This window comes from Gossypium hirsutum, chromosome D07 (genome assembly GCF_007990345.1).
Source record: "Gossypium hirsutum isolate 1008001.06 chromosome D07, Gossypium_hirsutum_v2.1, whole genome shotgun sequence".
Classification (NCBI taxonomy): Eukaryota; Viridiplantae; Streptophyta; class Magnoliopsida; order Malvales; family Malvaceae; genus Gossypium; species Gossypium hirsutum.
In genome coordinates, this window is record NC_053443.1 from 25,036,161 (window position 1) to 25,050,363 (window position 14,203).

A 14,203-nucleotide genomic window follows, 5' to 3' on the forward strand; every position below is an offset into this window, starting at 1 on the left:
GGCTAGGCAGGTGTAGGGTTCTAGCATCTGAATGTTTTGCACATGAGTTTCTAAATTCCAACTTTTGATTTTTATTTTGCATGTAACAGGGTTGTAATAGTTGGGTTATGTTTTTCTGGAAGAATGTTGTTGCATAATCTGGAGATTTTGAACTTTGTTACTACTGTGTGAAAGTGTTGTTGATACTGTTATGTATTAAGAGTGAATAAGTGGTCTAAATTGAAGATCTCTTGCGTATATAATTGTTTTCTGAACAAGTCGTTTAAGTATTAATTGGTAGTCAACTATTTCTTTTTTGTGAGCCTATGGTTAATGAATGAATGCGTTTAGAAGGTATATGAATTGATCTTGTGTTGGCGAGTTGTAAAATTTTAAATGGGATACATGTTAGTGTAGAAGTGTGTATGCCTTCTTGATGTTGTATCCAAAAATTTAGATATGTAGTGAATGAAGTAACAATATTGTGGTGGGATACTAAATGAATGAAGTAATGTTGTTGTAACATCCCTAACCCGTATCCGTCACCAAATTAGGGTTACAAAGCATTACCGTACAAACAGAATATTAAACACACATTTCATACATTATTGCAAACATATCAAAATACATTCATTCTCATACGTATCATCCCTTAATCGATCCCTCAATGCCTTAGAAGCACTTTAGGAACAATTCGAAACCCAATTGGAAACATTTGGAAAGTTAAAGAAAAAGTTAAAAAAATTAGACTGCAGGGGTCACACAGCCGTGTGCCTCATATGGTTGAAACAAACGCCTATGTCTTAGGCCATGTAACAATCGAATTAGAGACGTACGGCCGTGTCTCAACCCGTGTCCTCACCCGTGTAACTCACTGAGTAGGGTCACACAACCATGTCACACGGCCGTGTATCAGGTCATGTAATTCTGAAATAGCCCCACATGCCTTTGTGCCAGGCTGTGTGCTAGGCCGTGTAATTGCCTGACTTGAATTTATTAAAACCTACAAGGGAAACACGGCCATGTCACCAGGTCGTGTGTCACACACGGCTAAGTCACACGCCCGTGTTTTAGGTCGTGTAGACCCAAAATGAACCTTTAACAATAAGTTTACCATTTCAAGCTTACTTGGACTCTAAGCAATCCATTTACCAGACAAAAGACCTATTTAAAGTGGCTTTAAAGAAGCTAAAAACATGCCAAATCAACATCCTAAATGCCTAACCAATGTATCCTTATAGATACCACAAGTATATACAACTATACAACAAACTAAAACTTCAAACACAACTTATCAATTCACCCAATCTAACACCTAACCATTGCACCTATCACAGGTACCTTAATCACAACATATCATTAACACATATCACTCTTATTAGCATTGGAACTTACCTCATTCACATATATCATATGTAATAATAATAACACAAAAGCCTATTACATGCCATATAATCTGAAATGAACATTTCAAAACTACTAAGATTTATGGATAGTGTGACTCAGGTGCCGATCCAATCATCCAACCTTCCAAGTATCTATAATAACAATAAATACACAAGTAAGCTCAATGAAGCTTAGTAACTTTGACGTATTAAAATAATAATTCTTACCGAAGTAATTACAACAATTCAAATAATAATAATTCAACCATGAATGTTTCCTGTACATCCACAACCTCAACCGATAAATCATAAAAGTTTAGTTCAATACTCAAATTTATATAGCAAAACCATCATAATCGTAAAACAAGTTACCTTACCAAGATTTTCAATTCGTTGAACGATTTTCGGATATGATTACATCGACAATCCAACCAAAACACACCAGATGCTCACAAGAGCCAATCCATCCGAAACACACCAATGCTCATAAGAGCTAATCCTTCCAAAACACACCAATGCTCATAAGAGCTAATCCAACCGAAACACACCAAAACAGAGAACATAACATGAGAGTTCACAACAAATGATGAACCTCGATCCACTCAGGAAATAGTCTCCACAACAATCTCCACTCCAAACCCATATAACACACCATATCTCAATAGTACTCTACCCCGCGTTCAATTCGATCCAAACATTAAAACTCGATAACATTTCTCAATTAACCTTTCATCAAAAACAATTAAATATATCTATTGTATCATCTTAAATTATTCAATAATTCATATAGATGTTAAATTTTAAACTGTACGAACTTACCTGGACTGAATTGTAATAGTTGCAGAAGTTTAAAGACTATTCTGTAATTTTTCTTTTTTATGAGTATCTAAAAAATCATGATCTAAAATGTAAAATTTCTCAATTATCAACTTACATTTCGCATTGCAATCCATTTTACAATTAATACCATTTTAATTTTTAAATTTACACCATTACCCCAAACTTTTACAATTTTTCCAATTCAGTCTCTTAACCCAAAATTCATTGAATTAACCATTTTTCTCAAGTAAAAATTCCATAAAAATATACTAGGCCCTTAAACAGTCCCTAATGAACATTAAATTCACTATCAAATCTTAAAATTTTGACATTTTAACAATTTAACCCTAAAATCAAAATCTAACAAAAATCACTTTACAAAATCATCAAACAACACAATCAAAGATCCAAATACATGGTATTCATAAGAATTATTAAATATTCATCAATGGAAACTTGAAAATTTTTAACAAAATTAAAAACGAAGGTACGGGCTAGTTGGACCTAGTTGCAACGATCTTAAAAACATAAAAATTACAAGAAACAAGGAAGTAATTCACTCACTTGCAAAGAATTGAGCTTGGACAATTCTCCCAAGCTATATTTCCATGGCTATTCGGTTAAAAAGAAGAAAAATGAAGAAAGCTAATTCATTTCATTTGTTTTATTTTAATTTCAACGTAATTACAATTTTACCATTAAAACTACATTATTTTATCATTTTCAATTGTTTAATCGTCCAACTAAATTAATTTGGGCTAATTTACCACTTAGGTCCTTCCTTAATTAACTTTCAAGCTATTTAATCAATTAAATATAATAATTACTAAGTTTTGCACCTTTTACAAATTAGTCTTTTTTCTTTAATTAGCTATCTAAACATTAATATTTATGAACCAAATTTTAATAAGACTCTAATGACTCCATAAATATTCTAAAAATAATATTTATAAATCAACACAATGAAAATTTATGGTCCCGAACCACTGTTCCATCACCACTAAAAATCGGGTTGTTACAGGTGTTGTGGCGAAATATTAAATGAGTGAAGTAATAGTTTTGTGGCGGAATATTAAATGAATGAAGTAAGGGTGTTGTGGTAAAATATTAAAATAATGAAGTAACAGTGTTGTGGCGGGATATTAAATGAATGAAGTATCGGTGTTGTGGCGGTATGTTAAAAGAATGAAGTATTGGTGTTGTAATGGGATGTTAATTGAAAGAAGTATCGGTGTTCTAACGAAATTTTAATATAAAGAGGACTGGCGTTATGGTGGGATTTGTCCTCAACTAGCAAGTTATGACAACCCGCAAGGACTTGTCTTTAAGCGCACAAGTATGTATCCACACCATAATAAGTCTATATACATGATAATCAACTCAGCTTGGGTCCACAAGGATCATTCGTGAAACACAAACCTATGTGTTCAAGTTCTCTAAGTATGTATTCGCAAGTTTGGTTCCTCCAAATGAAAATCAGCGGGTGTGAGTCTACCAAGACCATCATCCAAACAAGAGTCCGCATGGATTATCATCCAGGCATAAGTTTGTCGAATCATTTGCAAGTATGAGTCCATAAGGACTATATTGCAAGCTAAGATAGTCTGTAGGACTTATCCTCAAGCTTCTATGTTGAGTCATCCCACTAGAATATCGCTTTATGAAAATTTATGGAATTAAGTCCTCCAAATACAAGTCCGTGTGAACAAATTTGTATAGTATGAGCCTATGGGTCTAAGTTCTCCAAGCATAATTGCACGGGAAATAATTATCTAACGTGTGTTCGCCAGAACTATCTGTAAGTACATATCTATATATACGAGGGCAGGTATGAATCCGCAAACCTGAGTCCGCAAGTATGTGTCCTCAGGCATGAAACTATGAATGCGATTCCACAGGCATGTGTCTGGAGTGTATTAGTCAAGTATGACATCGCCAAGATATTTCACCTCGTATAAGTTGCATTGGGTAAATTCACCTAGACTTACCGTAACACAAATGTTTACTGAGAGTGAAGGCAAACAATTTAACGGACTATTTAACGTCTTAGTTGTCTTTATGCTTGAATTGTTCTCTATGCGAACTATATGTGTGGGAGAGTAAACATTATACGAACTCACTAATTTCACCTTAAACTTATCATGCTTCTTGATTTACTTGCTTCATGTATTAAAGGTCATTTTTAACTTCAAGGAAGGGACTAAGCCAGAAGTTGTAATTTTTAGTTGTGAGCCTCTTATTTGTAGTTAGTAATATGTACATATCGAGGTGGTCCACTGACTAGTAAATTAAGAAATATGGTTTTACTGTGTTTAGTCAAAACTCTTTTGAATTCAAGATAATATGTATAGATGGATTAAATATACATTTTGTAAAATTTAAAGTACGTGTTAAAAAACTGATATAATTTATCAACTCATGCTATTGCATATTCTGTCAAGTTGAATGCTTCAAATCGTTTAAGTATTGAGCAGTAACATCATCTTGTTCGGGTCTGGTGATCGGACCGGACAAGAGTTTTTATACATACTCATGTAGATACTCTTATATGACACTGACAAAATAACTTCCTCCACACCTCTTCACATTCCAAACAAACAACTCCATTGATAACAAGATAAGAACAAGAAGGAACAACATAACCTTACATATTGTGGGCATCAATGCCCTCCATATCATCGCTTTCCACGTGCGAACCAATAGCCAATGACCTCATGATTGCCTCAGTGTAATTACCGACGGTTGCACCCTGATCATCTTGGGCATCGTCTCCCTCCTCCCCTCAATAGTTGCTTTAACTCTCGATAAGCTCTATCCATTTTGCCACTACTAAGCCCCAACGATGTCGAAAAGGATGACACTCCTTATTTTAACAATAGTCGTGACTTAACTTAAACTACACCACCTTTCCCGTCCTTTATGACATTGGGATCCTCATTCTCATCAATCACCACTATCGAATGGTTAGCTTGGTTAAGTGTGGAGGGAACCTGTCGCACTTTCACCCTTAGCTTCAGATCCAAGAGTCTAGAAATGTTCTCTCCCATTGGTCCCTTACACTTGCCTCTCCCCATTAGAGGACTTGAATTTTTACTTTCTCTATTCAGACATGAAATATTGGTTACTGCCGCAACCCCAAGCTGAACATAGCATCTTGAGTAAGACCACTCAAACAAGCCCTAGGGACGCTTGTATCCAACTCCCCGGTGCAACAATTACAGATGACCTCAATACCTATGTCCGCTATTGCACCACTGTGACCTGCTCCCTAATCCCATTACCCTCCTCTTAAACATCTACAAGCACATTAGGGTTAGTCTTTGGACTTGTTTTCTACTCTTGCACTCGGTTCCTTCCCCATACCTGATGTTTAAAAATCATCTAAGATCCAAAATCCTCACGTTGAACCCTCAACTCCATAAACTCAACGAGTAGTTTAAGCTCAATGATTGGGTCTGTATGTTGCAAACCAATGTGTGTGCTCGGACAGACGTCCTTCACATGTTCATACCTTCCACACCTAAATAAAATGGTTGGAAAACTCTTATACTCAACCTTATGAAGTATATCATTAATAATCATTTTATATACAAATGGTTTGGCCAAGTTGACAGCCACTACTAACCTACAAAAGTGTCTCCTCGTAGTCGCCTCTGTATTGTGGTCCACCTTAATCACATTTCCAATAATGCTATCAACTGCCCTAAGCAAACTCTTCTTATGCATAGCGTTCGAAAACCCTAGAAAATGAATCCAAGTAACAATATTATGTGGGAAGGCCTGACTTATTGAAAAGATGAGAACCATGGTTGCGTAATTAAGTATTGGACATACACAACCTATGGGCCCTTCGATAAAACTTTAGTAAAGTCCTCCTACATTTGAAACTTAGCAAGAAAATAATCTTTCTCAATGTCCACCAATTGGAACAGTTATGTTGGCTTCCATAGGGTCATAGTTTTGTTCCATAAAGTTGTATAACCAATTTTTTATCCCAATAATTTCAACACAGCCATGTGCGACATACTCTACTCCATCAACAACCTTACCCTCTCTGTAATAGCCCATTTTTTAGTGGTGTTGAAAATAGTGGTTTCGAGACCACAAACCCGACGAGTGAGTTCGTATAATTAGTATTTAAATTATACAAGTTAATAATAATTTTTATTGAATTTTTATTTGAGGAATTTTAACCAATTGAATTAAAAGTTAGTATGAGTGGTTTGGTTCAAAAGTCAAATGGTTATTAAAAATAATGTATTAGGACCTCATTTCCGTAATTTAAGGCCGTAAATATTTTTACTAAATATCTACAGAGTCGTATTACATGTGAATTGAAGTTTGGTCTGGGAATTTTGATAATTTATTGCTTAATTATGATAAAAGGATTAAATTGTAAAAGAGGTAAAAGTCAATTGTTATATATTTAATATAGTAAAAGGACCAAAATGGTAATTAAACCATGGTCAAAAAGTCCAAGTGGTGGTGGATGATTAAATCCACTAACCTTTGGGCTATTTGCTCATTTAGTCCTAATTAGTTTAGGATTAAATTAAAATTAAGCTTGTTTAATCAATAATTAAAAATAATTGAAGGACCAATTGTGCAATTGGACCTTCCTTAAATGTAAAACAGTGGGAATGGTATGGAAATCCCTAGAATTGTGTTTAATTTATTTAATTATTAATTAAAATGTCTTAATTAAATTAAATTAAAGTAAAAGTAATATAATAATAATAATAATAAAAAAGAAACAATAGGCTTATCTCCTTCATTTTTATTTTATGCTTGGCTGAACCTCCATTTTTGGAGCTTGGGAACTTTCGGTTGAGTTTTGGTTGCAAGCTAGGTAGGTTATTCTTGCCATTTTAGTAATTTTTATGTTTTTAAGCTCGTATTAGCTTAATTTAGCTAACCCGGAGACTAATTTATAATATTATCAAATGTTTTGGATTATGCCATTAATGAAATTGAGTTGTTCTTGAAGTTTTATGGTAGAATATTAAGCTTGGTTGCTAAATAGGACTATTTTGTAAACTAGTTTTTGTTGATTCTAATGTTCAAGGACTAAAATGTGAAAATAGTAAAAGTAAAAGGACTTGATGCAAAATAATAACAAGTATGGGCTGTAATGAAGGGAATAGATCGGCTAAGCTTAGAATTAATAGAAAATGGTTAAATTGCATGATTTGGACTTAGAGACTAAATTGCATAAAAATGAAATGTTGGGGGTAATTTTGTAAAAAATTCTAAAAGACTTAATTGCATAAAATGAGTTAATATTACTATTAGAATTATTTAATTGAATGAAAATATTATTTTAAATCAAGAACGAGTGGAAAACCGAGGAAAAAAGAAAATTACCAAATAGTCATTGTACCTTGTTGTTGCTGCAGTTTAGTCTGATAAGTTTGTTCGGTTAATTCTATATGTTTTAAAATTATATATTAAATAAAATTTATCTGTTGATTTTTGATTAATGTGTTGATATCTGATAATCAAGAACTGAAATAATGATTGATTAATGTGTAAACTCACCTATTGTGATCTATGGTTGACATGAATTCTGTTAAGAACCTTGTTGATAGGAACTCGATTTATTAATCTTGTTATTTGAATTATTATGTTTAATTCAATAAGCTTTATCGTTTAATCGATGAACTTACTAAACTTTATTATAAAAGCTTACTCGTGTTTGTTATGTTTTTTTTGTAGATAACATTTTGTGGATAATCGAGCGATCGAATCAACTCAAAGATTCACACTATCCAGGAATCTTTGGTAGATTTTAATTTTGTATGGCTTATATGGCATGTAGTAGGGTTAATGAAAATGTTATAAGTTGATAGCTATGTGTTGGTTGGTTGGTATGTTTTTTATGATATAAAATTTAGAAAATCCTATAGTATGTCATGTTAACTCTAAAGTTGTGCTCTATGTTTGATTATGAATGGTAGAAATCAGTTTGGATCTCGGCATGGTGCTTGAGGTCAAGGTAAGCAAATTCAATGTGTGTGTATGGTGGCTTGTATGTTTGATTTAAGAGATGAAGATTATAAGTACTATGTGATGTGAATTTGAAAGACAACTTAGTTAAGTTTAGGTGAGCATAATTGGAATGTTTTGGTTGCCCTTGAAGTGTTTTAGGGTGTTAGAATATTGAACTTTTGCTACTGTCTTGACTTGTTTTGGTAGAAGTCCTTAGGATATCGGTAAAAGTCCCAAGCCAAAACTACCTTGTTCACTAGAGTGCGTTATACCGATAGAAGTTAGGGTTGTATTGGTAGAACCCTGAGTTGTATCAATAGAACTCTCAGTTCTACTGGTAGAATTTTGTAGCCTTTTCCAAGGTATTTCCATTTTTTAGTTCTACCGATACTTGTCCACCTAAGTATTGGTAGAAATCCTTCAGACTTCAAAAACTCGTTAAAATTTAAATTAATTCAAAGTTTTTTAAATGTTTATTTTGTCCACACTTTGAAGAAAATTTTTTAAGTCATCGTAGGCTCAATTAAGGCCCATAAATGAATGTATTACTCCGATCTGAATTATTATGAAATTCTGTTAATTAAATTGGCAACTTGATGCTACCTGTTATTAATTGTTTTAGATTGTACGGTAATACGTCGTAACCCTAATCTGGTGACGGGTACGGATTATGGGTGTTACATTCTCTAAGAAGGTAATTGAAGGGATACTATTCATCGTATCAGTAAGAACATCCCCATCTCGCAAAATGATGTCCTCCTCCTCCACAATAGGTGTCACACCCTTATTTCTACCCCCATCATTAGCAATGACATCTCGAAAAGATAATTGATCGGCACACCCATCATCCACTAGCTAATATTTCCTTCCGACGTTGAACCCTCTTGCTACCTAGAGCTCCATCCCCCCATCTGAGGGCTTACGTGGGATGTCTCTCGAATCACCAGATAGACCGCCCAGATCTCCCAAGCCTTCGCCCACATCCCCCAAGACTTGGAATCCTTTACCAACATTGTCAGAGACCATATGCCTTTTTTTCAAAATTTTAAATAACACTTTTTTTATAAACACGAATATTCTAAAATAAAATGAAAGCGCAATTCAAAATAAATACTAAATGTAATTAGATATTTCTGTGCACTTTATTTGTTCAAATATTTTATTAATTTTAATAAAATAAGATTTTCTAACATTTGGGTCTAAATGTTATGTTTGAAAAATAAAAATTCAAATTTTATTACTCTAAATTTATTAAATTATATTTCATTTTGATGCGAATGTATTTTGTTTGTTTAAACTTTTAGTTAATAATATAAAAATATTTTAGAATGAAAATTAATATTATAAAAATTAAAACAAAAATAACTACTTCGTATACTAAAAGATAGGATAAGAAAACCTCAGATTTCAAGAACTACACCTTTAACTCCAAAGTAATAAAATTGTTATCGAACCCATGGATATAATTTTACTCATTAGATAAAATTATAAATTTAATAATAAAATATAAATAGTAAAGTGGAACAGTTGGATCTTCTCCCTTTTATTCTTTTATATAATAATTATAATAAATGCAATACAACTTCTTTTGACTTTTTAGTTTTTCTAATAAATTTCTTTTATTGGAATCAATCACAAAAAAAAAAAAAATTTAATGAGTTCTACAACTCTTACCTACACCTACTCCGAACCTCCACTCAAATTCAAAAACTCACCCGAAAAATGGGAAGGTTTGAAAAAAAATATGAAACCTGAAATATATGCTTGAGTAAAATTTAAAAACTGTTTTCTATATGGTTCGGGCCTTGAGCAATTTTTTTGCCCGAGTCTAGTCCCAACCCGAATATATTATGTTATAAAAAATATATGTTAAATAAAAATTATATATATTAAATCACTAACCTAATAACAATTAAACTCATTATCCAAAACCTAAAAAAAAAAAATTTACCCAACTAAATAACCTAACTCAAATTATAAAATTTTTAAAATTATATTCAATATAATAAAATATTTATTATATTTATTTGGGTTTTTTAATATAATAAAACATTTATTATATTTATGGTAATCTTTTTAATATAAATACTTTTTAATGTATTTCAATGTGTTAGAAAACTTTTATTTTAATCTTTTTAGTGTATTATTTTAAAAAAGAAATATTTTAAATAAAAATTAATCTAAAAAATCAAATATAGACTAGCCCGAGGTTCACCTTTCTTAAATTGGATCAAGCTTGAACAAAAAAGTAAGCTTATTTTTCTAACCAGATCAAGCTTAAAAAATTGATCTAAATGCTTTGTATGAACTCGACTATGATCATTTACTATTACCCAAAATCTCTCATTAAGTTCTTTTTTCCGTAAATCTCTTCATTTTCTTATCTCTTTCTCCATGAAGTTATTTTTTCTATCTCAACTCATTTTTTAAAATCATACGATTCTTTTTTTCTACTCAATTATTATGTTTGATTTTTCTACTTGTTTCTTCTCATCTATTCATCATTCAAACAAAGAAAACAAAGATATCCGATTAGGAATTGTTTGATCTTTTGACTCTTTCTACTTTCTGTCACATTAGTTTTCTTTTTTCCATTTTTGTATTTTATTTTGAGCTTGGTAAGGGCTGGGAGTTAATTTTATTGTTTGGGCCACTTGATTTTGCATAATGGGTGGCTATTTTTTCGGTTTAGGCTTGATGAAGTTTGCCCAGAAACCATTTGAATCCATTTTTTACCAATTCATCCAGTTCACGATTCAAATGGTTTAACTACTACCTTCAGTCCGGTTTGTCAGCCAGTTCCTGGTTCGACCGGCCAATCCAGTTTAAACAACATTGCTCATTACTATCCATGACTTCACATATATATATTAGTAAGATTTAATTTTTGTTAGTTTCCACACTCATCAAGCACCCAATTTTTCTTTACCATAACAAAAACATGAAACACTTACAAAAGCCAGTTTTAAGATTTTGTGAAGGTGACCGTCAAAGTTACGGTCACAACTTATTGATCATATAGAAATCTAAACCGATCAGAGTCTCAAATTCAAATCATAGGGCATGTTACCAAATCCACTGCAAATAAACAACTGAACTGCCACCCGTAGGTTTGTCTGAACCATCATTGCTGCTTCATCAATAATCTTTGTTTCCAAAGTTCTTGCACCACAGCTGTGAAGGAATTGGACGAACGGGCTGATGAGGCCGTTGCTGCAAGAAGGATGACCTTTTAGCTAAAAGTATCATGGGAATATAAGCTGTCTGATAAATAAAGATGTACAAGTTTTGAAGAAATTAACCAAAAATTAGTAGATATCACGGCTACGTGCATTTACATTCTACTATTGAGTAGAAACTTGGGTGTTAGAAAAGCAACAATTTGTCTCCAGTGAGAGTTTTGGTTAGTTGAAAATGCAGCTGCATAAGGAGATAAGAAGTACATGCAAAGCAATGGGCTTCAATCATTTGATGAAGTGACGATGCAACACTTGGCGAATGTTAAATTGACCATCTTGAAATGAAGTCATATGGACAGTTGACCTTCTAAGTTCCAACATTGGTGAATTGCCCGTACAATATTAGAGAGTAAATGCTATGGAGGAATTTAACTTCAAGTTTCAGAGAAGAAAATAAAAAGCTGCAACCTTAGATTATTACATAAACTGATGAACACTTGAAGATTGGCATTCACTAAGGAATAAGTGCAAAGCTAGCAGCTACTAGAAAAAGTAGAATTTTGCATAGCATCAATGGGTTATAATGGAACTGTGGCCACTTAAGGAGATAAGAAGTGCATATAGAAGCAATAAAAATGAGGATAAGAGCTTCAATCATTTGATAAAGTGACAATGTGCCATTTAGCAAATGATAATTTTTTTTTTTAATAAAAGCAAATGATAAATTGACCACCTTGGAAGGAAGCCATATGGACACTTGACCTTCTAAGTTCTAAATAGGTGTATTGCCAGTAGAAGATTAGAGAGTAAATGCCATGAAGGAATTTAAATTCAAGTTTACAAATGAGAAAATAAGAAGCTGTAATCTTAGATTATTACATAAAATGGTAAATAGAAGATCAGCATTCAATAAGGAATAAGTACAAAGCTAGCAGCTACCAGAGAAAGTAGAATTTTGCATAGCATCAATGGGTTATAATGAAACTGCAGCCACTTAAGGAGATAAGAAATGCATATAAAAGCAATAAAAATAAGGTAGGCTTCAATCATTGGATGAAGTGACAATTTGACATTTAGCAAATGATAAATTGACCATCTCGGAATGAAGATGGACAGTTGACCTAAGTTCTAACATTGGTGTATTGCCAGTACAAGATTAGAGAGTAAATGCTATGGAGGAATTCAACTTCAAGTTTACAGATGAGAAAATAAGAAGCTGCAATCTAAGATTATTACACAAAATGGCAAACATTAGAAGATTGGGATTCATAAGGAATAAGTGCAAAGCTAGATGCTACTAGAAATAATAGAATTTAGCATAGCACGGATATAATGAAATTGCGGCCGCTTAAGGAGATAAGACGTGGTTACAGGCTTTTCAATCATTTGATGAAGTGACACTGTAACATGTAGTGAACGATAATTGACATCCTAACATTGCAGTATTGCCCGTACAAGATCAGGGAATAAATGCCATACAGGAAATAAACTTCAAGTTAACAGGTGAGAAAATAGCAAGCCGCAATCTTGCATCATTATGAATAAATGTAAAAGCAAGCAGATTGGTATTCAATCAAGAATAAGTACGCAGCCAGCAGCTACTAGGGAAAACAATTTTTTGCACAACATTGATGGGTTATTATGAAACTGACAGCAATTTTTATGAACTTCAAAACTTTGTAAACCATTTGCTTTGTGATTACAGTGTAGAAAATAATAATTAGGGGACCGTGATATACACCTAGCTAACATTCAACTAAGTATCTGAATAATCAGCAGCTACTCTTCATTTATATATAAAATTTCAAGTTTCACCTTCAACCGACATTTATATCAAAACAAACTAAAACCGAACTATTTAATTTAAGGCCTCACCTTACCAATCCCTTCTATCTAATTCCAAATGATATGCATTAAGACTCTACTAGTACTGACCAACTATAATACAATTTCCATTAGGATCCAGCAAATCCATAACAGAAATCTTAGCATGAATACTTTATATTGTTCGAAATCTTTAGATTTTCAAAAGGGTTAAACCTAGACTTAGCACTTAGCAGTTAGCAATTCATATAATTAGGGCAATATACGTTCTAAATAGCAATAAAAAACAGTAATAAAGTGAGGAAAGATGGGGACTTGGGCACCTCGAGCTCGGCGGATTTCATGGCGATCGGGATACAAATGAGGAAAACGCCGAACATAGCAATCGCAGTATTGCGACGCCAGTGCTTGGGCCGGCAATATGGGCCACCAGACATGCTCCACACCTTCGTCCTGAAATCCTCTGCTCCATGCCCTCCATGTTCTCCTCCTCCCATCTTTTCTTAATTTACTCGAGGGATCTATCGAAACCTCTTACAAGTCTAACCAGTAAAGCAATTAGATCAGTAAGAAAATTGAAATATTTCAAAAGAAAATGAAATTTAAGAAGTAAAATTTAGTGGCGAGGATTGAGAGCGAACGAGGAATGAATATTTGGGTTGCCTGAGGCAAATGGAAGGTCCAGGATCGAGGATCAGCTGGGTCTGGTTCGCAAATAGAGACATTGTGCTTGTAAATGGGCTTCGGTATTTTGTTACTTTTCGCCTTTTCACAACAATACCAGCCCATGGCTGGAAGGAGGCCAGGTTTTGGCGATTTACGGACCTCATAAGGACCTGGCTTTAAGCATTATAAATTATTTTTAGGGTTAATTGCATTGTCACCATGCTTAAATTTTGAATTGATTTCAAATTTTAAAGCATTTTAATTTGAGAATTCTCAAATGTATCGATATTATATTATTGGGGTAATATATAATTTGGTACTTGAGATTGGTTTCAATAATTAATTTGGAATCTAAGATTTTTG

The 14,203-nt window shown here is 33.1% G+C and overlaps 1 protein-coding gene across 1 annotated transcript; it reads right to left on the bottom strand.

The window, feature by feature from the left end:
• Window positions 1-11,080: 11,080 nt before the first annotated feature.
• Window positions 11,081-13,956, bottom strand: LOC107954553 (uncharacterized). Its single transcript, XM_016890144.2, has 2 exons — window positions 13,498-13,956; window positions 11,081-11,384 (listed from the first exon to the last, which is right to left on the bottom strand). The coding sequence occupies exons 1-2, from the start codon at window positions 13,669-13,671 to the stop codon at window positions 11,310-11,312; spliced, it is 249 nt and encodes an 82-aa protein (XP_016745633.1). The 5' UTR covers window positions 13,672-13,956; the 3' UTR covers window positions 11,081-11,309.
• Window positions 13,957-14,203: the final 247 nt, after the last annotated feature.